Genomic DNA, 23169 nt, shown 5'->3' with positions numbered 1-23169 from the left:
ATTTAGCCAAAACTTGAAGAATGGCTCGTCCGAGCAGCTGGGCGGCAGTAGCTTCCGTAAGGCATGACGGAGTTCAGGACCGGGCTAACTTGACCCGAGCATCAAACTCCGCTTTCAATAAAGCTTCCGGCAGCTTGGGAGCTGCTCACTGAATTGCGTGGAAGCGCAGAAGGGGTCCAGCTTCCCGACGTGAAAAGTGGACGGGGCGCTTCTATCCAGAACTCATTACTTCCTGGGAATACCAGGGAAGTGGGGTCTGTCTCTCTTAGCTGTGGTAACGGATTACCATCAAAAAGCACGCTCGGGCCGTAGCCAGAGCGACTTTGTTCAAGCAAGGGGTGGGTAGGTTGTCTCCCAGGGCAAACATAGTAAAGTTGCCCTTGAAAGGAGTCAACCACTCATTCTCTGCCTGCCACTCCGCCAGAGTGCGAGGAGAGCCGACTGAGCTTGGTCCCTAGGGGACGATGACAGTCTCCCTAGGAACCTTGTCTGACCGAATCCAAGCTTCCTCCGTAAGCCTCACGAAGCCTGGGTAAGGGGGCAGGAGATCGGGGAAGAACTCCAATTCCTCCAACCGTCTCGTGCCAAGACCATCAAGTGTCAGCTTGCCATCATGTTGGATGGCCCGGGTGCAAAGCGCCAAGGGTTACCGACATCGAGCAATGGGAGGAGGTCCCAGTGTCGGGGATAACATACTGTGGTTCGGCTGGGGTGGGTGAGCCATTCCCGCCAGTATGTTATCATGACTGGCCAACTTCTCAGAGATTTTATTAAATCTCGTATCCAGGTCCTCTGTAAACCGCTTATAGAGCTGATTTGCAAAGGCCTCTGCGTCAAAGCAGGTTGGCGAGGAGGGCTTGGTTTTGCAGCCCTCTTACTCGCGCCTTTGCTGGAGAACCAGACTTGCTCGGAGGCTACAGGTCCTGAAACCTTAGCCCGACGGGGGAAGGCGATGCCTTCTTGGAAGTCGAGGACTTGTAGCCCTTCGCCTTCCATGAAGTCTTCAACTTCAACTTGGGGATAGCAGACGGAGCTCTATCACCCAAGGGGAAGACTTCACAAAACCTGCGAAAGAAGAGATGGATGAATGCAGGGAGTCAAATAAAGGGGGCCCGCCCCAACAACCTCACTTACCTCACCACTTACCACCTGGTCCTGCTCTATGTTCATCGGTTCCAGGTTAAGATCCAGGCGGCTACATCCTCCGAGACCTCAGCGTAGAGGATATCCACTTGGGGTGGCTGGGTCTCATCCCGGATTTGCTGGATGATGGGGTGGCAAGGTCTTCAGGCACTGCGGCCGCCACCCGTGCGCCGGGGTAGAGCAAGTCCTCAACCTGGCGTCGAGGCGTAGGGGCTTCCTGGCCGAACGTTCCTGCCAAACCCAGCCACCCAGGCCGGAGGGATTCAAGGCAGACTTCTTGGAAGCTTCGTCCGCCTGTAAGAAAAACCAACAATTAGCCAAGAACGAAAACCATTCCGGGAACCTCATAAACAATATACAATATGAGGAGCATAAAGCGGGGAAGTAAAAGACTGTCACTTACCGACTCATCCTGGACAGTTGTGCAGAGAGCGAAGCAAACCTCACAACCATCAGGGTGCCAAACAACCAGGTCATCCAGTCGGACCGCACAACCAGCGTGGGTCCGGCAAACTACGTGACCGTAGGGTTGTTGGAGGGAGGCGGTGCACGGCTCCTCACAGCGAACAGTCTGTAAGTAGAAAAGTACATGAACCTCCCACCTAAGCAATCTAAAGCTGGCAAGGCCGGAAACTCAACTACAACCGAATACTCCGGCGGAGAAGAACTCCTTATCATAAACTGGGCCAATAAGCTCCAAACTACATAGAGTGGAAGGTAAAGGTTTTCAGAGACCCGGAGTACTCCGGGAATGAAAGAAAGAGACCAGGAACTAACCATAAGGGCTGCCAGTAAAATAACGGCGGAGCCCAGGTATAGGACCGGACTCACGTATATATATAATATATAATATATATAATAAATAAAGGAGAGTACTCCTGTAGATAAACAGACTTATCTAAAAACAATACAAAAATAATAACAATAACAAGTGATGGTAAAAACTCAAGAGAACGGAAGGATCCGCTCCTCTATAAAAAAATCCCTTCCCCTTACTTCCCCGCGGAGAAACAAGACGGGTAAAATGCTCGTATGTTCATAACATAGGCTGAAGCAATATATTTTACCCGTATCAACGTAACCCGACGGGAGAGAAAGGAATGGATAGTGACTCGAACACGTTCGAAAGTAAACGAACCACCAACCCCAATACAGCGATGCTAGGGACGATATGGGAGGAGCTTAATCCCTCAACCAACAGGAGAAGTCCCTGAACTCGGAGAAAACGCCATCTAGCGTCACCCGCACAGTAGAGCAAGGCTGGAGAGGAGGAGGGGGAGGGGAGAGTAGGCTACCAGGGAAGGAACGGGAGACGGGAAAAACATATCACCCGCTCAACTGCACCATACCTCCCAGACAATGAATCCTGGAAGGGTAATCTACAACTGGAAGCAACGCAACCCAAGCCCGACTCCTACCTAGGCTTAAGCCTAATATGGACCTAACCTAATATAGGCTAGGAAAATGGGAGGAGTGCAGAAGGGAGGAGGAAGCAACAGGGAGAGAAATTTTGTGCTGAGAACCAACCGGGATCGAGAATGGCGGGCAAGGGGGCGACTAGCCTAGAGGAAACACATCCAAAGAACTCGATTCCCCCCCAAATGGAGGAAGAGAACTAACAGGGCTCACTCTGCCACCCAAAAAACGATCCCGGAGGAAACAGCAACCAAAACTCCCTCAACCTGAACTCCCCACCCAGGGCAAGGGGATGGAAGCAAAACAAGCCTACTCCACAAAATAACCATCACACATAAAAAACTAAAATGTGCTCAACAGAGCGTAGCCTACCTCGGGAAGCGGTTAGATCTGAGGCTGCCGCAACACCGAGGTAAACCACAAAAAAAAAATAATAAAAATAAAACTAAAAAGAGAGCACCATCTTCAAGAAAAAATTAATTAGCCTAGCAAGACCAAAAATAAACAGGAACCCAACCTGGAGGGGGTACCTAGACAGGGCATCACTCCCACAAAGGCGATAGGCCCGCAATCATAAGGCGATAGGCCAATTGAACGTAATTCATAAGGGGGCCCACGCAAGGAACCACCAGGAAGGGAACCAAGGGGCAAAACTATCTATAACGACGAGGAGACAACTACAACTGAAAAGAACAGAAGGAGTCGCCTGTTGCGTCGACATGGCTGGCAGGGGACGCCCGTGGCGACATAATAAGATCTCAATATTTATGAAAATCGAGACCGTAACAGCCAAAAAATAGAACAAAACCCCACAAGAAGATGGTAATTAACTTTGAAATGGTAAAGCTGCTATTGCCATCACAGATGCAAGAAAATTCAAAAAATGAAGCACGAGCACACAAAAGAAACAGCTTTTTTCACGTGCTAGAAAATGGAATGAGGTAGGTGGCGCTGGTGTCGCCGTCCTGGCGGGTGTTTGGTGTGGGGGCTGTAACGGCTCACCGCTCTGTTCAGGGTTTTGATAGGGAGAGATCTTTAGTAGGTTTCCGTGGTAGTGGTGTTTCACTCACCCCTCCTTATACCGACGTCTTCCTAGAAGACGCTCGACTGGGGTAGTAACCCAGCTTTCCTGAAAGCTCTTTTTCTCTGGTATATCTAGCATTGTTATACCTAGAAATTCGTGCTGTAATGGAATTTCACCGGCTGACACGGGACTGAACTCAGAAATATATATATATATATATATATATATATATATATATATATATATATATATATATATACTATATATATATATATATATATATATATATATATATTTTGTTGTAATTTTAAACCTGGGGTCTTGCTAGATAAATGGAGTATACTAGGATGATACACAACTTACCTTAATTACCACAAAAATTCAGACTCTGACCTTGAGGACAGCTAAAATTACAAACAACAAAATGCGGCTGAAGGCCTACTTCAAGAGGGGAGTGATTAGATAAACTCTGGGTTTTAGCAATTCATTATACAGTATTTACAAAATGAAACACATCAGAAGAATGGTTCACGTAATTAAGGGGAAGTAATGGCTAAGCAAATAATTGGAATTTCCTGGAGGGAATACAATGGGTCGCCCACTTCAAAGGTGTTGATAACAAAGTAGTAAAGTCCGCACACAAGATGATATGCAGATCCACAGTTGAATACTCCTAATGTGCAATCGAAACACACTTATGGTTACTCAACCGAAACTAGCACTGTAATGAAGGAATTGAGGAATTGCATAGATGCCTAGACTGCACTCGATTCCAGTGACTCAAATATCATACGATTACGTTTCACTTCTTGTAAATGCTTTGCAAGTTAAGCAACACAAAATATAAAGCAATACAGGTCTCACTGTAGGTATATCACACTATGAAAAGAAAGGAACTTAGTTGGAGGCGAACAGGGAATGTGGCTGATGAAAACATTAAATCCTGGTCGTTACCTTTCTAAAATAGGAGCTGAATTTTCTCTTCTTATGTTCAGCCAGGAGAGGAGGGCAAGTGAATTAGTTCACAACAAAAGTTACTTTTGAAACTGCCAGCCACTTATTTAAATAGGCAGTGTAAATAGCAAGGGAAGGAGTTTCTGTTTTACATTTTATACAATTCTAAGAGCGAGCTTCTCTCTCCAAGGCCCATATCTTCGGAAGTTGTCTTTCTCTTCCTAAATGGCTTTGTGATCACTCTGCCCACATGAAAATGCAGACAGCATGACTGCGATTTCAAGATGGAGAAATGCACGTGTTAGCTGAACCTGCCTTGGGCGACGGTTAGCTTTGATTGGGTCCACATCTGCAACAGGGATTTCCGACAGCACTTTGGACAAGAAAGAGATTAAAGTGGTTTTTCCCCCCAAAGGCAGTGGTGAGAGAGGATTTAGAGGCAAATTTGCCTACATTGAATCATACTAAATTGAATTTATTGATTTATAAAGTCCTTTTTCCTTTGAGTTATTGCATGCAAAATGGTTAAGAGGAATATTCTTAATAATATATATATATATATATAATATATATATATATATATATATATTATATATATGTAACTCATGGCGATCACAGGGAAAGGCACTCAATACAGCTGTTAGTTTATTCCTAATGCCGATGTTTCACAACTACAAAATTTGCATTTTCAAGGCTGAAAAACAGCGAGCTGACTCAATAATTAATCATAAAAACATTTATTACAACAACTGATTAAAAACACTACAGTATTGTCTCATTTAAAATGCTAATTCTTTTAAAAATATCAGAGGCACCATGACACTAAAAGAAAGATTTACCCATGGGAGCTAAAACAAGACTATTGGAAAGTAGGAGAGAAAAGAACAAATTAAAACACAACAGATAAAAGGGAGAAAACAAGGTAACAATAAAGCAAATAGGACCATCAAGCAATAAACTTGCTGAGTGGATGATGTTTGGGTGTTCAATGATGGAACTGTTAATTTTATCATTATAGATTCTAAGGTTGTTAAGTCACTGTCTTTCTGTGTTTGTCCTATTATTCGAAAGTCTTTTTGTCTATGATTGTTTTGCATAAGAATGATTCCTTATGTTGGATTGTTCTGGGTTGGACAATCTTGCCTTCTTATGGTTCGAAAGCTAACTCCTCTATGGGCGTTTCATGCAGATCTGCCCTCAGCAGTCTTTTGGTACATCCAACGTAAGTCCCCTGGTTACACCTGGGGCAAGTATACTTGTAAACGACGTTGGATGTAAACAACAGACTCACTTTGTCCTTGAGCTTGAAAAAGGACCCGATGGTCAGTTACAAGGAGACAGGGATTAATTTTTAGGTTCAGTGCAGGCAGTTCTCTCTGAAATAGATTTAAACATTTTTTCCTAAAATTATCGTCATGTAGGTAAGGGAACGTTGCAAACATTTTCATTTTTGTACCGTGTGGATGGCTTTTTGGTTGTTTCATTTTTTTTTGATTTAAAACCTGTTTAAAGCCCCGAAAAGAGCTTTTGAGGAAAACAGTTGTTTTTGAAGTAGTTAGCCAGGGTTACGATCTCCTCATGGAAGGTCATCCAGTTCGATGAGTGTGTAAAGGCCCAAAAGATGTGGAGAGAGAGTAGAAATGGAGTTTAATTTGAAATTAAAATAACAGCAACTATAAAATTGAGTTATGATTTGAGAGTGCAGCTCTGATGTTGTAAGTATATATATATATATATATATATATATATATATATATATATATATATATATATATATATATATATATATATATATATATATATATATATATATATATATATATTATATATTCAATATATATACACAACACACACACACACACACACACACACACACACACACACACACACACACACACACACACAGCAGTCCCTGTTATCGTTATTTTTTCAGTTACCGTTGATCCGGGTTTTCAGTGCTTGATTAATAGATGAAAATTAAGTGATTTTGACTGTTCTGATTGGGCCAATTTCTGCTTATTGGCAACCGTGATATTCAAACACAGCGCAATACCATAGCTAAACAGAGGCCAATAACTGAAAATAGGTAATTTTTAGCGCTGATTTTCAGTTATCCCTCTCGATTTTTGCTTATTGTCAGGTTCATTGAAAAGGAACTCATCCATGAATTGGGGACTGCCTATATATATATACCCAGAGATATATATATATATATATATATATATAACTATATATATATATATATATATATATATGATATATCACATGGTAGATATATAGATATATATAAATTAGATATAGAATATATATAGATATATATAAGTCCGAGGAAGATGAAGATATATATATATATATATATATATATTTATATATATATATATATATATATATATATATTTGCATATATATGCAGATATATATAAAATTAGATATAGACATATACCATAGATCCATATAAGTATATAAGATGTAAGATACCAGGTATATCATATATATATATATATATATATATATATATATGTATTTTGATAATATATATATATTTGGCTATATATATATATATCTTATATATATATATATATGGTATATATACATATATATTGTTTAGTATATATTTGCACCCCCATATATATATATTATATATATATATATATATTGTATATATATATATATATCTACATATCTGTATATATATATCTATATATATATATATATATTTATAATAATATATATATATATATATATATATGATATATATATATATATATATATATATATCTATATATATATATATATATATTATATCTCACAAAATACCACAGGTGTCAAAATAAGAAAGAGGTGTAGGTCCTGCCCGGTTTAGACTTTATTTCCAAGCCATTGACCTAAAGGACTGATACAGAGTAGCTGAGACATCACAAATATATATACTACCAGAACAGTACTGAAGAACATACACAACCGTTAGAGACTCCATTATCCCCCCTCAGGCCAGTGTCAGAGGTTTATTAGGGATTTCTGGTTTTTAAAACTCATTTGGCTAAAAATCACAATAGACTCTCAGGGGACATTGCTGATAAACAGACCATACCCCACCTCAGATCCACACCTGACAGGTGTCATGGAGTCGGAGTTTCCAAACTCATTAACATTACTACCCTCGTTACTGTCTGTTTACAAATATGATAATCCTATTTTCATACATCTCTAAGGCTGCCTACCTTAAAGTTTAAACAATTTACAAATTTCTTTTGATATTAAAGGATCAAGTTTTATACACCCCTTTTGAAATATTCATATTATGGTTGTAACTTTCTTTTATAAAGCTAGATTCAATGATTTTCCTTTCCAGTGCATTATTAGAATATACAATTTTGTTCTTCCCAGTTGATGCAAAGATCGTGATTGTTCTCACTAACATGTACAAATATACCACTGTTCCCTTGTGCATATCTCATCACATTTCTTATGCTGTTCAATCTTTTTTCCAGTGCTTTCCGGTTTGGCTAATATAAAAGTTGTCACAAGACTTACACGGAATTTTATATACACACCCTTTCCGGTCAATTGTCTGGGGAGTTCTTGATAAGTACATTTTTCATTGTTGTATTGTTCTTAAATTACATTAACACCAAAATTCTTAAGAAGATGAGGATATCTTTCATATTATTATTATAAAGTTAAAAAAAAGCAAATTTTTTGTGTTGTAAGGTTCTTTCTGGTTTTGATACATAGTCTTTTTGCTTTCAAATGCACTGTTTAATACACTATCAGGATATTTCAATTTGTTTGCCTGCATCCCTAATCTTATCTATTTCATCATCAATATATTCAGGGCTACATACTTTTAATGCTCTTAAAACATAGATGAAAAACACTTTTTTTAACCTTATTGCTTGTCCAGAATAAAAATGCACATAGGAAGCAATTAGTGGGTTTTCTTACACACTAGATTTAAACCCACTACTATTTCTTCGTATGAGGACATCCAAATTGGAAGCACTCATCATTTTCCAATTCCAGGTGAATTTAATTGATGGTACTAATTGATTTAACTTACATCTTTCAAAAAAGCTTTTCATCATCCAGTTCCGCCATAGACAAATTATGTCATCTAGGTTACCTAAACCATGTTACATTACTGGGATTATGTTGTTTAATATCTTCTTTTAAAAAATTCATATATAATTACTTAACACTGGGGATAGAGGGTTTCCCATTGCCATACCAAAATTTTGTGAGTAAATTTACCATTAAATTCAAATTTACAATCTTAGACATAATTTAATCAGATCAATTAAAGTACTTTTAGAAAATGGGATATCCAGCTGTGTGTCTCTAACAGTTCAGATAAAAACGCCATCAGATCATCTATTTCATGTTTGTTTTTGAATAGTGATACAACATCAAAACTTACAAGCCTGGATTCACTATTAATCTCTACACTATTTAGTTTATTTATCAGGTCCACATTATTCTTGATATTTGCATTTGAGATGGTACCTACTAATGGGTTTAGAATATCTACTAAGTTACTTCGCTAGCTTGTATGATGCGGAACCAACTGAACTGAAAATTGGCCTGGCAGGAAAGTTTTTTTTTGTGAGTTTTTATTGTACCATACATGTATGAAGCTGATGGGATTTGTCACACAACAAGAGCTGCGTGTTCCAAACAAACAATGAACTGTCATGGCGGAGGTGGGTCATTGTCGATCATACACTTTAACTAAAAGCAGTTGACATCTCGGCAAAAGACTTATACCTCTCTTGATGGCTCAATGGTTTACGTCAACTGGAGTCGCTGAATAGGTTGATAGCTGGTTCGTGTCCCCACGATTTCTATTCATTTATCACTTATATAAATTCCCCTGGCGACAATTCTCCAACGGAGATATACCGAAATGCGTGGATTTGATAATATTTGTAGCTTCATGATTGTATATAAATCACGGTTGTGATAAAATTTCATAACAAGTTTGCGTGTTCCAATTGACAACCAATGAACTGTCATGGCGGAGATGGGTCATTGGAAATGATAGTAAACCTTTTTGGCCGCTCCACGTGCGGGTAAAAGCAGTACGACATCTCGGCAAAAGACTTATACCTTCTTTGATGGCTCAATGGTTTACGTCAACTGGAGTCGCTGAATAGGCTTTATGTGGTTATATTGGTTGATTGATGCTATTCATTTATCACTTATATAAATTCCTCTAACAATTCTCCAACGGAGATATAACTGATGGTAGCGTGGATTTCATATTAGCATGACATTTGTATTTCATGATTATATACATATATATTATCATATATATATATATATATATATATATATATATATATTCTATATATATATATATATATATATATAAACAAAGAAATAGATATATAGATATAGATATATATATATAGATATATATATATGTAGATATATATATAGATAGATATATAGATATAGAGCAGCTATATATATATATAGATAATATATATATATATGGTTATTTAGATATAGATAGATAGATAGATAGATATAGATTTTTAGATAGATAGATAGATATATATATATATATATATATATATTATATATATATATATATATATATGATATATATATATATAACAAAAAAATTTGCTTTTAGGGTTGTATTTAGAATCTTAGTAAAAGTTGAAAGTTGTTTTTTCTTTGTATTGAACATAAATTGCAATCATTTCAAAAATAAATAACCTGGTTTTTAATGCTCTGGGTGCATTGAAAACTGTTATCACAAAACTGCATTATTATTGAGTTTTACATCAAAAAACCTTCAAAATGATTATTCTGCCATTTTGGGGAAATTTCTTCCGTCAGATGCGTCATTTGTTGGTTAATGAACAGCTCTTAAGCCAGGAAATAATTTCCTGATGAATATATTTGAAGGCGTGCTCCGTTTCCGGAACAGCCGCCCTTGCTGTATATATTCATCAGAAATTATTTCTGGCTTCTCTGCACTTTTACCCTATTTATCATGATTTAATGAAATAACCAAAAATTGGCAGAATAATCATGGCGTTTTGAGGTTTGCTTAAACGCTGAAAAGTGCTGATTTTCCATATATCGTTTTCAATGTAATATAAAACCAATTAAAAGTAAGGTTTTCTTATCTTTTTGACGATTTTCGACGATGTTCCGGCTCACCTTCAATTTTCGGTCACTGAAAGTTTTTTCAAAAATTCGTCAAACCGAAATATTGAACCGGAGATTCCTATATATATTATATATATATATATATATATATATATATATAGATATGTATATATTAAGTCTTTGACAACAGGAGAACTGTGATGGTCTGTCAGTGGCTCTTCACAGCAGGTACATTTGTGCTGACATTGGAATTTGCTCAGCCAGATGCAGAGAACTATTTGATCATGGTCTGAGCACATGGAAACAGCATGATAGAACATTGAACCAATGATCAGGAAGTGCCCAGGTTCCGGTGGGGTATGTGCGTGCATGTGTGTGATCTCCCACAGTATATTATCTGATAAGAACAGGGTGGAGGGAAGTTAGGTTAGGTTTTCAAGATAGGCTAGGAATTGGGAATTCTGAATTGATTGGGAGCTATAAGGTAAACATGAGGTAGGATATTAGCACGATGTAAATAGACAGAGCCAGATTGATAGGATTTTTTTCAACCCCCCCTCTTCTGTACAGGTGTTGGCTGCATCATACTGCAAAGACCGAAGAGACTGCACATTCAACTTTTCCTCCATACATATGAGGCTACAATAGCCACATGGGAGGTTCGTTGTACCCCTCCATACATGAGAGTGCTTTGATTAGCCACATGGGAGGTTCACCATCCCCTCCATACATGAGATTGCTTTGATTAGCCACATGGGAGGTCGTCGTTCTCTGCTACGCATGAGATTGCTTTGATTAGCCACATGGTAGGTTACTTTTGCTACCCTCTATCCATGAGGAGGTTTGAACACCATCAGAGGTAGCTCGACTCAGGCAGTACCGAGACTAGAGACCGACATCGAGGGTACTCTCTCCCTCCAGGCCTTCTCTCCTGCTGAGTGGATAACCAGGTGAGAATACTTGCATATAGGCAAAGTAGGTGAATAATGAGTTCCTGCCGTCCCGTTTGGCAGGTCGGGCTGAAATTAGATTGATCCCACCTCCATAAAATTTTGTTAATTGGGCTAATTCAGATGTTCAAGGAGTGTATTGCAATATGAAGTTTTCATAATAAAACTAATATTGTAATAACTACCTGAACACCTGAATGATTCCCCCCCTCCTCCCCACTTCAATTTGATTAGTGATAAGCAATTGGGGAACCCGGCCTCGCGGTGCTGGGACTTGCAGCAGTGTTGCCAACGGTACTTCAGGGAACTCATCTTGACAAGATTTCCTGTAAGCGTTGGTAACACTGACAGTTAATTACCCAATTATTGGGTAAAAAGTTACAGGGATAGTTTGAGCTGGTGGGTAACCAGGGCTAATTCAGGTGTTCAGGTAGGTATTACAATATTAGTTTTATTATGAAAACTTCATTTTCAGGGTATTTTTTTGGGGGTGGGGGGACGGGGTAGGGGGCTGAAACACTTATAGCTTCTCTGATATAACATTTTCATCAGTAAAAAAATGAAGGAGATCCATCCAGAATAAAATATTTACACATAATATACTTATGCACACACACACTTTTCTTGGAAGATAATTATATTTATGTAAACAAAGAGCAGTCTGAGCAGCTGTGACACCCGCATGTAAAATGGGTAATTCCCAGCCTGGGTGGGTTTTGGGGGGACCAGGAGCCTATCTAAGAATTAATCTACTTTTCAAATTGAATATCAATAAAGGTATGTAACAAAGAATTCAAAATAACTTTCAATTATAGTTGTAAATGCATTTCTAATTTTCAAGCGCGATTAACTCAAAACTAAGTTTTTTGTATTTGGACGATCCCATCTCCATTACTTATTGATCAATTTGAATGAAATTTGCTATGCCAACTGGGGAAATGCATCTCTCAGAATTGATAAAGCTGGTTTTTCTGGGTTTTCCGACCTGTGTCACCCGTGAAATAACCTTTCAGCACTTATTTCTAGGTAAAGCTATTGCTAAATATACCAGAGAAAAGCTAAAAAAGCTAAGCCGAGTTACTACCCTCAAAAGTGCGAGCTCCATGAAATGGAGTCGTGTATGAGAAAGGGTGAGATTGTCACAATCACAGGCCTCCGCCCTGTAAACATTCCCAATGTCAAAAGTCCCACCGAGTGAGGTGCCGTTACAAACCCCTGCACCACTCGCAGACTGTAAACAAACCGGCGTCACCAACATTCTTCTTTTAGCACGCGTTTGCTTTTGTCCTGTTTGTGTGTGCGCTTCTTTGTAACCCTAAATTTGATTCTACTATGGCATCCTCCCAGGATTCTTCTTCACCTAAGTTGAGTACCCTCTCTGTTTTCTATTTTAGGCGGTAGAGGCTCCTTATTTCCCTCTAATTTAATAATTAGGGGGATTTATACGCCCGCCTCTTCCACCTTCTCCCGGCCCATGTGACCTTCAGTCTCGGTGCGGGATTTTTATGTCGGGGCTTCGTCCCCCTTCATTTTCTTATTGTTGTGCCTTTTTGCTTATCCTATATTCAATTGGGCATTTTTATTGTTGTTTTATTACCCTTCTCTGGGGAAGTTCAGGTCCTTGTCGTTTAGGCTACGAGTTTTCCCCCTCGGGCCTATCCGATCCTTATCAATTCTTATATGTGTTGTGTTTGGACCCTCACTTCCTCCAGTGTTTGGGTATATTATTTGAGATGGTACAATTATGCTTATTGGGTTTAATTTCAGCCTAGCGCACGGATGTCTTTGATATTTTCGGATAATATCCTTTGTTTTTTAATCTGGAAGGTCGGCCATTTTCCCTCCGCGCTCATATCGCGTTGGGTTTGGTCCTCCCTTCTACATATGTCCTTATGATTATTTGAATTATTGAATTATTTTCTTTGCCTAGGATAGGTTAACTTTAGGCTAGTCGGGTAGATACCTTCTCCCCCTGGGCTTCCTCCGTCAGCCAGCCGGCTGTGTTAGGTTAGCCTAGGATTAGGCTATGGCGTTCTCTTCCCTTTCTTGGGAGGGAAGGTTAGGTGTGTAGGAGGGTTCATGGTGGGAGCTTCCCTTCGTGTGGCGTTTGGTTAGAGAAGTCAGGCATGCGCTTCTCCCTCTCCCTGTTTCGGCCTTTCCGTTTAGACTGTTGAGTCCTAATAAGGTTAAGCTGGAATAGCGAGGGTATCTCGCGTAGCCTACCTTTGTCCGAACCACACCTTTGGGTTATTCTCCATCTTCATGTATACACCCCTCTCCTACCCCCTTACTCCTTCCTTCCCCTCCCCCCCGTCTCCTCACTCTCTCCCCCCCTTGGTTCGCTTTCATATACTATGTTAACTTACCAAGGCCCGAGAGCTTTACCCTGTTCCTTACGCTATAGCCTATATCCCCTTCCTCTGCATTGAGTGGTTTGTTCTCTCGCTACCGGGTTCCGACCTTACCCGGTCACACCCGGCCGAGACCTCAGTTGGGGAACCGGGGGTGCTCCCACACTCCTGTTTCCCATTCCCTTTACCTTTCTTTGCTTTTTTAGCCTTTGAGAGTCCCCCATCCTCTCCTCTCTTAGTATCGTTCGTACATGTTCGTCCGATCGAAGGGAGTGCTGGATCTCATGGCACCCGGGGAGTGCTCACTCACCCCCTGGTCGCTGCCGTGGTCCCTCTCATGGCCTATACCCCCCCCTTCTCCTATAGTGTCAGTCGTCCTTTTTCCCCACCCGAGTGTCGTTCTCCCAGAACGTCATCTCAGGGGAAATTTGTGTTCATGTTGCCAGTTAGAGTTTCCCACCTGACTGTCTTCTGTTATTCACACGCCATGACATTTACCTTCGTTCTATTCATTTAGAACACCTATGGTTCCCTAGTATCTACCCTCCGCCGACTAGCTATCTTTGTGTTTTCTCTGCTAGGTAGTCGGGCGTTCTTGTCGCCTTCCACTCCGGTGGGTACGGTGTTTGGTCGGACAGTGCTCACCACACCTCCTCCGCCGTCACCATATTAGAGTACAGGACTCCCCCGGCTCCAAGCAGAAATATCCACTTATAGTTGACCTTTCCCTAGTATGCATACATATTATATATTATATTTATATATATACACTATCCTTTTGGGACCTTCCTGTCGCTCCGGATTAACTCCGGTGGTCCCTTTAGGTTGTTGATCTTGCATGTTCCAGTAGGCCCCTTCACCTCCCGGTACGCTCCGGCGGGACCTACCTGGATAACTGTTTATATATATATATATATACATTTATTTATTTACCTTTTTGTATTTTAACTATCCTTTTGGGACCTTCCTGTCGCTCCGGATTAACTCCGGTGGTCCCTTTAGGTTGTTGATCTTGCATGTTCCAGTAGGCCCCTTAACCTCCCGGTACGCTCCGTCGGGACCTACCTGGATAGCTGTTTATTATCCTAAGACACTGCTCCGGCACTCTACTCCGGCAGCCCTATCAGCATACTCATATACCCGTCAACTTACAGATGGTGCGTTGTCAGGAGCAGGGGTGCACCGCTGTGCTTCATCAAGCCAGCAGACATGAGGTGTGCAGGTCCCACTCCGGGTGTGCTGTCCACGTAGGGGACCTGATCGTCTGGCACCCTGATGGTTGTGAGGTGTGCTACGCCCTCTATGAGCAGATTCTGGATGAGTCGGTAAGTTAGTTTTTCCTTTCCGATTCATGTTTGCCTTCAGTTTTGTCTCTTATGGATAATTGAAAGATATTCTCCTTTTAGGAGGCTCGGTCACCTGACTTTCTCCTTCTTCCAGATTGACCGCAGCTCTCGGGACTCTTCGATGTCGACCATCAAGACCTGGGTCAGCGGCTCCGGGAGGAACGTCGGGGCAGGGAAACCCTATGTTTTGTCGAAGGATGTTTGTAACGTTCTCTTCCCCGGCGCCTGGATCTCGGCTTCAGTTGCAGACGAGGTAGCCACCCCCTTGATCACTGGGATCCGGGAGATGACGCAGCCCTCCCAGGAAGAAGTCGCTGCATGCGGAGTGGTCGCCGAGGATGTTGCGGCTCTTAATCTGGACCTCGAACCGATGAACATTGACCTGGATCTGCAAGCAGGTAAGGGGGTAAGTGAGGCAGGTGATTTACTGTTTAGCTCTCCTTCTTCTACTGCTTCTTCTTTCCGAGGATTCGTGAAATCCTCTTGCCTTATGGACGGTGCAAGGTCTACCGTCCCTAAGGTTAAATCAGTTAAGAAAAAGACCTTAAAGTCCCAGAAAGTCCGCTCTGGGGTTCCCTCGAAGACGTCACGGCCCCCTAGCCCCGTGCCATCTACGAGCAAGGCCTCTACTTCTGGGAAGGGAGCACAGCCTAAACAAAGTAAAGAGGTTCCCCCCCCCTTCCTTTGATGCTGAAGCATTTGCCGAGCTTCTTATGAAGAAGTTCGACAAAAGAGTTGACGACAAGCTGTCGCAACTCTCGAGCCAACTGTCTTCCTCAAATGCTTCCGTGCTCTCCTTATCACAAGAGGTTAAGTCTCAAGGGACTTTAATCTCTGGATTCATGAGTGGCGGAGCAGCCAACAGATCTTTCTCCGTCCCGGACACCTCCAGCCTCCCTCCCTTTGATAAAGGAAACCCCTGGCGCCTGACCCTTTTTGCTCCCCAGCATGAGGGTACCCTTACTATCGAGGGCCTAGGCACCCTTAGGCTGGAGGAATTAGAATTCTTCCCTCCTAACCTGCAATCACCTTATGCAGGTTTTGCCAGGCTCACCGAGGAGGCATGGGTTCGGTCCGATAAGGTCCCCAAGGAAACTGTCATCTTCCCGAGGGACCAGGCCCAGTCGGCCCTACTACGGACTTTGTCGGAGTGGCAGGCGGAGAACACCAAACTCACTCCGGCCAAGGGTGCTTTTACGATGTTCTCTCTGGGAGAAGTTCTTCCCACCCCTTGCACCTCTAAAGTGGCTTCCCTCACGAACCAGGCTTGCATGGAGGGTAAGCCCCTTCCCCATCTCCGGGAGACAGATCCCACCTCTCTTGTCTTACCCGGAGATTCTCAGTTTTGGGTAGGAGCCCCGGACACCTTCACGGTTACTCGACTGGACCCTGACTGCGCTTCTAACCTCTTCAGCGAACAATCCCCTAAGATCCCGGAGTCGCTCCTGAAGGCTGAAGCTGAGTCTAAGGACGGACTTAGTAGGTCCTTAAACTCTCTGACTTTAGCAGAGGCAACGTCATCTTTTCGGCAGCCACCATCCGTCATGAGCCTAACAGGCTCATGAAAAAGCTCCATCTGGGAGCTAATCTCTTCCCCAGGAAAGAGGTTGATGCGGTCCTAGCTGAGGCAACTAGGGCCAATCAGAGTCTCCGCTCCCGTTAGGGCTTATCCTCTAAGAGAAAGCAGTCTGAGCCCGCCGGAACTCACCCCAAACCCGGGAAGAAGTTCAAGAAATTTAAACGGCTCCCGACTCAGACTGTCTTGCAGGCTGTCCAGGTCCCCGTCCCTGGTCATCCCTCAACCTCTCAGTCCCAACCTCAACCTCAGTATGTGCTGGTCCAACCAGCCCATCAACCTCTCGCTGCTCCTTCATATGTCTCCTCCCCAGCTTTCAATGCTTCATATGAAAGCCAGGGTGCATTTCGATCAATTCAAAATGCAAGGGGAACGAGAGCTAGAGGATACTTCCGTGGTAGAGGAACACCCCGCTCCTCCTCCAGAGGAAGGGGAGGCAGACCCTCTCCCGCCCAGTGAGATATCTCAGGTAGGCGGGAGGTTATATCATTTTCGGGACCAGTGGAGCTTCAGTCCCTGGGCCCAGAGCATAGTCTCCAAAGGACTGGGGTGGAGTTGGTGCAGAGGTCCTCCCCCCAGTCAGGTTCCATCAATCACAGTCCAAGGCTCTGAAGGACTTTGTGAAAGATCTATTATTAAAGAGGGCAATAAAGAAAGCGAGGCATCTGAAATTTCAAGGCAGACTGTTCAGTGTTCCAAAGAAAGGTTCCAGTCAGCGAAGAGTAATCCTAGACTTGTCTCGTCTAAATTCCTCGTAGAGAAATAGCAAAGGCAACCAGACAGTTCCTCAAGAACAAGAAAGCTTCCCGTCGTACCCAAGAAAGAGTCTTAGGTTCTCTTCAGTTTGCTTCAGTGACGGATCTTCTTTTGAAATCCAAACTGAAAGGCATAAACAGGGTATGGCGGAGCCAAGCCAATGTCAGGTTCAGAGACAAAGTATCTCTGATTCCACCAATTTTGAAAAAGAGACTCCGGCCTTGGACGACTGTCAAGAGCTTATCGAAGTCAGTACCTCTTCAGTTTCCTCCTCCGTCATTAGTAATTCACACCGACGCTTCCCTAAGCGGGTGGGGAGGATACTCTCAACACAAGAAGGTACAGGGGACTTGGTCCACCGTGTTCTGCCAGTTCCATATCAATGTCCTGGAAGCTATGGCAGTCTTTCTAACCCTGAAGAAACTGCGTCCGAACAATCTGATTCATATAAGATTGGTTCTGGACAGCGCAGGGAGAACGAGAGCTAGAGGATAAACAGGGGAGGTTCCAAATCGAGTCGGATCAACCAGGTTATGATAGCAATATTCTCTCTAGCAAACAAACACCGGTGGCATCTGTCTGCTACCCATCTTGCAGGGGTCCAGAATGTCATTGCAGATTCCCTATCCAGGACAACTCCGCTGGAGTCGGAATGGTCCCTGGACAAACCTTCTTTCAGATGGATTTGCAATCAAGTTCCGGGTCTCGAAGTAGATCTCTTTGCAACAGAATGCAACCACAAACTACCTTATGTTGCTCCCAACCTGGACCCTCTAGCTCACTCCACAGATGCAATGTCCATAGATTGGAACAAGTGGAAAAGGATCTACCTCTCTCCCCCAGTAAACCTGTTACTGAAACTCCTTCACAAGCTCAGGGCATTCAAGGGTCAGATAGCCCTAGTGGCTCCCAACTGGCTGAAGAGCAACTGGTCTCCACTTCCTCTAAAGCTTTGGTGCTTGCAAATTCCCAACCCAAAACTGACGCAAATAGTACAAACTCAGACTGTGTCAGCTTCCTCAAGAATTCAGAATGCCCTGGCTTTGTGGATTTCATGAAGTTTGCAGCTCAGAAGGATGCTAATATTGATCCTATTAACACTTTGTTCCTAGAATCAGACAAAAGGGAATCCACTCTCAGACAATATGACTCAGCAGTAAAGAAATTAGCACTCTTCTTAAAAGAATCTGAAGCAACTGTAATGACCACTAATTTAGCAATTTCATTTTTTAGGTCATTATTTGAGAAAGGTCTGGCCTCAAGTACTATTACTACAGCAAAATCAGCTTTGAAAAAGATATTTTTGCATGGGTTTAAGATTAACTTAACAGACTCTTATTTTTCGTCAATCCCTAAAGCCTGTGCTCGTTTAAGACCAGTAACCCGCCCACATACGGTTTCCTGGTTCTTAAATGATGTTCTTAAATTAGACTCAGAAATAGATAATCAGGATTGTTCTTTCACTAACTTATTGAGGAAGACCTTATTTTTGATTAGTTTAGCTTCAGGTGCTAGAATTTCTGAACTGTCTGCCCTGTCTAGAGAACCCAACCATATTGATTTCCTTCCATCAGGTGAAGTGTTGCTAGCTCCTCACCCTAAGTTCCTAGCTAAGAATGAAGATCCTCGAGATAGGTGGTCTCCTGGAAGGTCATCCCCCTCCCACAGGACCTGTCTTTATACCCAGTCTTTACCTTGAAAGCCTATTTAGACAGGACCTCACAGATAACTTCCGGGCCTCTGTTTGTAAGGGAAGGGGGAGGAACTATCTCTATGAAAGCCATTAGGCAACAGATCTTGTATTTCATTAAACATGCAAACCCAGATTCAGTTCCAAAAGTACATGACATTAGGGCAGTGGCCACCTCCACTAACTATTTCCATTATATGAATTTCGAGGATCTTTCAAAATATACGGGGTGGAAGTCTCCCGTAGTTTTTAAACGCCACTATCTGAAATCACTAGAAGCTCTGAAGTTCACTACAGTGGCGGCAGGGAACATCGTTCCCCCCTCCGTTTAATTCTTTCTAGTACTCAGTCACTCTCCTCCCTCCTACCTGCCTCATTTATTCCCCTTCGGTCACCTCCAGGTCAGGCATGCTTCACAGCCTGTCTCCTGACCATGTCATAGTTTTGTCTTGTCTAATGTGTTTAATTTAGATATGCTGTGTGTTCTTTTCTCTTGTGGGACATAGTTCCCCCACCTTAGTCTTAAGTATAATGTTTAGTACCTATTTTTCACATTTATGTACTCATTAATCTAAGGATGGTTTTATATTTATGTACACTTTAATATTACATTAAATTTAAGTATCTTTATTATGTCTAAATACCACATCTTGCTACCGGGATAATTAAAACTCTTGTGGACTTCTAGTTTTATTACTTTCCTCTACAAGTTTCCCTTTTTGTTTCAGGATGGTATTTTGATTCTCTGTTATTATTTCACCGGATGACACAGGTCGGAAAACCCAGAAAAAGGATTTTGACAAAGGAAAAATCTATTTCTGGGGAGAGACCTGTGTCACCCGGTGACCCACCCATGGTTCCTTTCTTTTTCCCCCCCTGATAAAATACCATTCCAGGATGGGGGTGCTAACATGGAATGTGGGTGATGCCGGTTTGTTCACAGTCCGCGAGTGGTGCGGGGGTTTGTAACGGCACCTCACTTGGTGGGACTTTTGACATTGGGAATGTTTACAGGGCGGAGGCCTGTGATTGTGACAATCTCACCCTTTCTCATACACGACTCCATTTCATGGAGCTCGCACCGGGGGTAGTAACTCCGGCTTAGCTTTTTAGCTTTTCTCTGGTATATTTAGCAATAGCTTTACCTAGAAATAAGTGCTGAAAGGTTATTTCACCGGGTGAGACAGGTCTCTCCCCAGAAATAGATTTTTCCTTTGTCAAAATCCTTTTTTTTTTTATAACTGTTAGTTTTTGTTTCAATTATTTTTTTGCCTCAAAATTTGCCATTTTTCGAAAAAGCATAATTTGCATATAAATGATACAAAAACTAAATTAATAATAAAAAATATATCTCTCTGGAGTTGTAGAAATACCTTTTAACTTTGCTCATAAGAACTTTCAGAGTTCTACCTTGACTAATAAAGGAGGTGGAATAAACAGAAAAACTTTTCAGGGTATTTTTTTGGGGTGGGGGATTGGGGCGGGGTAGGGGCTGAAACACTTGGACATAACTTCTCTGATATAACACTTTCATCAGTAAAAAAATGAAGGAGATCCATCCAGAAATCAAAAAAAAAAGGTCTCCCAGCCAGAACCTCCCCTTAACCCTTAAACGCCTACTGGACGTATCACACGTCGACTAAAATTGTCTGTTGGGTGCCAAGTGGACGCAACTGTCACGTCGACTACAAAAATTTCAACCTTCGGTCAACTTTGACTCGACTGAAATGGTCGAAAAAAAGCAATTGTAAGCTAAAACTCTTACATTCTAGTAATATTCAATCATGTACCTTCATTTTGCAACAAATTGAAGTCTCTAGCACAATATTTCAATTTATGGTGAATTTTTGAAAAAACTTTTCCTTACGCCCCTTTGCTGAAACTTGGCTGAAAATTTCAGAAATTCTTTTCGTCATTTTGTCGTAATTTTTCACTGTTTTATATTAGCCGTTACATAAAGTTTTATATATGAAAATTTGCGCAATTTCATGTAAAATACAGCAAAATACAACCCATGGTTGTAGCTTTCATCAGTTTGGAAATATTTTCATATAAACCACGATAATTGCCAAAATTTCAACCTTCGGTCAAATTTGACTCGACCGAAATGGTAAAAAAACGCAATTGTAAGTTAAAACTCTTACATTCTAGTAATATTCAATCATTTACCTTCATTTTGCAACAAATTGGAAGTCTCTAGCACAATATTTCGATTTATGGTGAATTTTGAAAAAATTTTTCCTTCACGTCCGCGCCAGAAATTCTTTCATCACGTTGTCTTAATGTTTGCACCATTTTATATTAGTCGTTACATAAAGTTTTATATATGGAAATGTGCACAATTTCATGTAGAATACAACAGAAAATAACTCATGGTTGTAGCTTTTATCAGTTTTGAAATATTTTTATATAAATCACGATAACTGCCAAAATTTCAACCTTCGGTCAACTTTAACTCGACAGAAATGGTAAAAAAATGCAATTATAAGCTAAAACTCTTACATTCTAGTAATATTCAATCATGTACCTTCATTTTGCAACAAACTGGAAGTCTCTAGCACAATAATTCGATTTATAGTGAATTTCTGAAAAAACTTTTCCTTATGTCGCGCCGCGGTAACTCTGCGAACATCTCAGAAATTCTTTCACACGTTGTCGTAACGTTTGCATCGTTTTACATTAGTCGTTACATAAACTTTTATATATGAAAATGTGCGCAATTTCATGTAGAATACAACAGAAAATAGCTCATGGTTGTAGCTTTTATCAGTTTTGAAATATTTTCACATAAATCACGATAACTGCCAAAATTTCAACCTTCCGTCAACTTTAACTCGATCGAAATGGTCGAAAAACGCAATTGTAAGCTAAAACTCTTACATTCTAGTAATATTCAATCATTTACCTTCATTTTGCAATAAATTGGAAGTCTCTAGCACAATATTTCGATTTATGGTGAATTTTTGAAAAACATTTTCCCCACGCCTCTTGTGGTAACTCGCCCAACATCTCAGAAATTCTTTCACACACGTTGTTGTAATGTTTGCACCGTTTTATATTAGTCGTTACATAAAGTTTTATATATGAAAATGTGCGCAATTTCATGTGCAATACAACAGAAAATAATTCATGGATCTAGCTTTTATCAGTTTTGAAATATTTTCATATAAATCACGATAAATAGAAAAATTCGACTTTTCGGTCAACTTTAACTCGACTGAAATGGTCGAAAACTGCAATTGTAAGCTAAAACACTTACAGTCTAGTAATATTCAATCAATTATCTTCATTTTTCAACAAACGGGAAGTCTCTAGCACAATATTTCGATTTATGGTGAATTTTTAAAAACATTTTTTACGCCTCCTGCGTTACTTAATTCATGCATCATTTTGTGATAATATTTTCTCTGTGTTGCTTTGATCGTTTTACAATTTGTTATCTACCACAATCATTGCAATTTAGTGTACAATACAAAGAAAAAAAAATAATCCGTTAGCTTTAACCGTTTTGCTCACAGTGCGATTTGTATAAAATTATATATGAAAACATTTTTTTGCGCTGTCATATATTTCAATATTTATATATGATAATGATATTTTTTTCATTTCTGATGGTTGCATACTAAACTTCAGGCAATGACAAAAAAGGAGCCAAAAATGAACTCTTAATCTTGGAAACTAAGCATGCTGTGATTTTTGAAAAACTTTTTTCCCGCTTCAGCTCTAACTCCCGAACGCCACCGGCATACGGGAGACGTTTTTGTAAATAGAGGCTCGGCGTTTAAGGGTTAAGAAAGTGAACACTGCTGCTGACCTTAGAAGAGGGAAGGCACTCATTTG

General features: G+C 40.9%; 2 protein-coding genes across 3 annotated transcripts in view; both read left to right on the top strand.

Annotated features, from left to right (window-relative positions):
• The window catches only part of LOC136840977 (uncharacterized), a 263752-nt gene that overhangs the window by 220710 nt on the left and 19873 nt on the right, over positions 1-23169 (top strand). The gene's annotated exons all lie outside the window — the stretch shown is intronic.
• Positions 15116-20010, top strand: LOC136840979 (uncharacterized). The gene is made up of 2 exons (XM_067107985.1): positions 15116-15286; positions 15402-20010. The coding sequence occupies exon 2, from the start codon at positions 18292-18294 to the stop codon at positions 19336-19338; it is 1047 nt and encodes a 348-aa protein (XP_066964086.1). The 5' UTR covers positions 15116-15286; positions 15402-18291; the 3' UTR covers positions 19339-20010.

The sequence above is a fragment of the Macrobrachium rosenbergii genome, chromosome 8 (assembly GCF_040412425.1).
Source record: "Macrobrachium rosenbergii isolate ZJJX-2024 chromosome 8, ASM4041242v1, whole genome shotgun sequence".
Classification (NCBI taxonomy): Eukaryota; Metazoa; Arthropoda; class Malacostraca; order Decapoda; family Palaemonidae; genus Macrobrachium; species Macrobrachium rosenbergii.
Note: the sequence above shows the minus strand (reverse complement) of the source record. Positions and strands in the feature narration are given on the sequence as shown.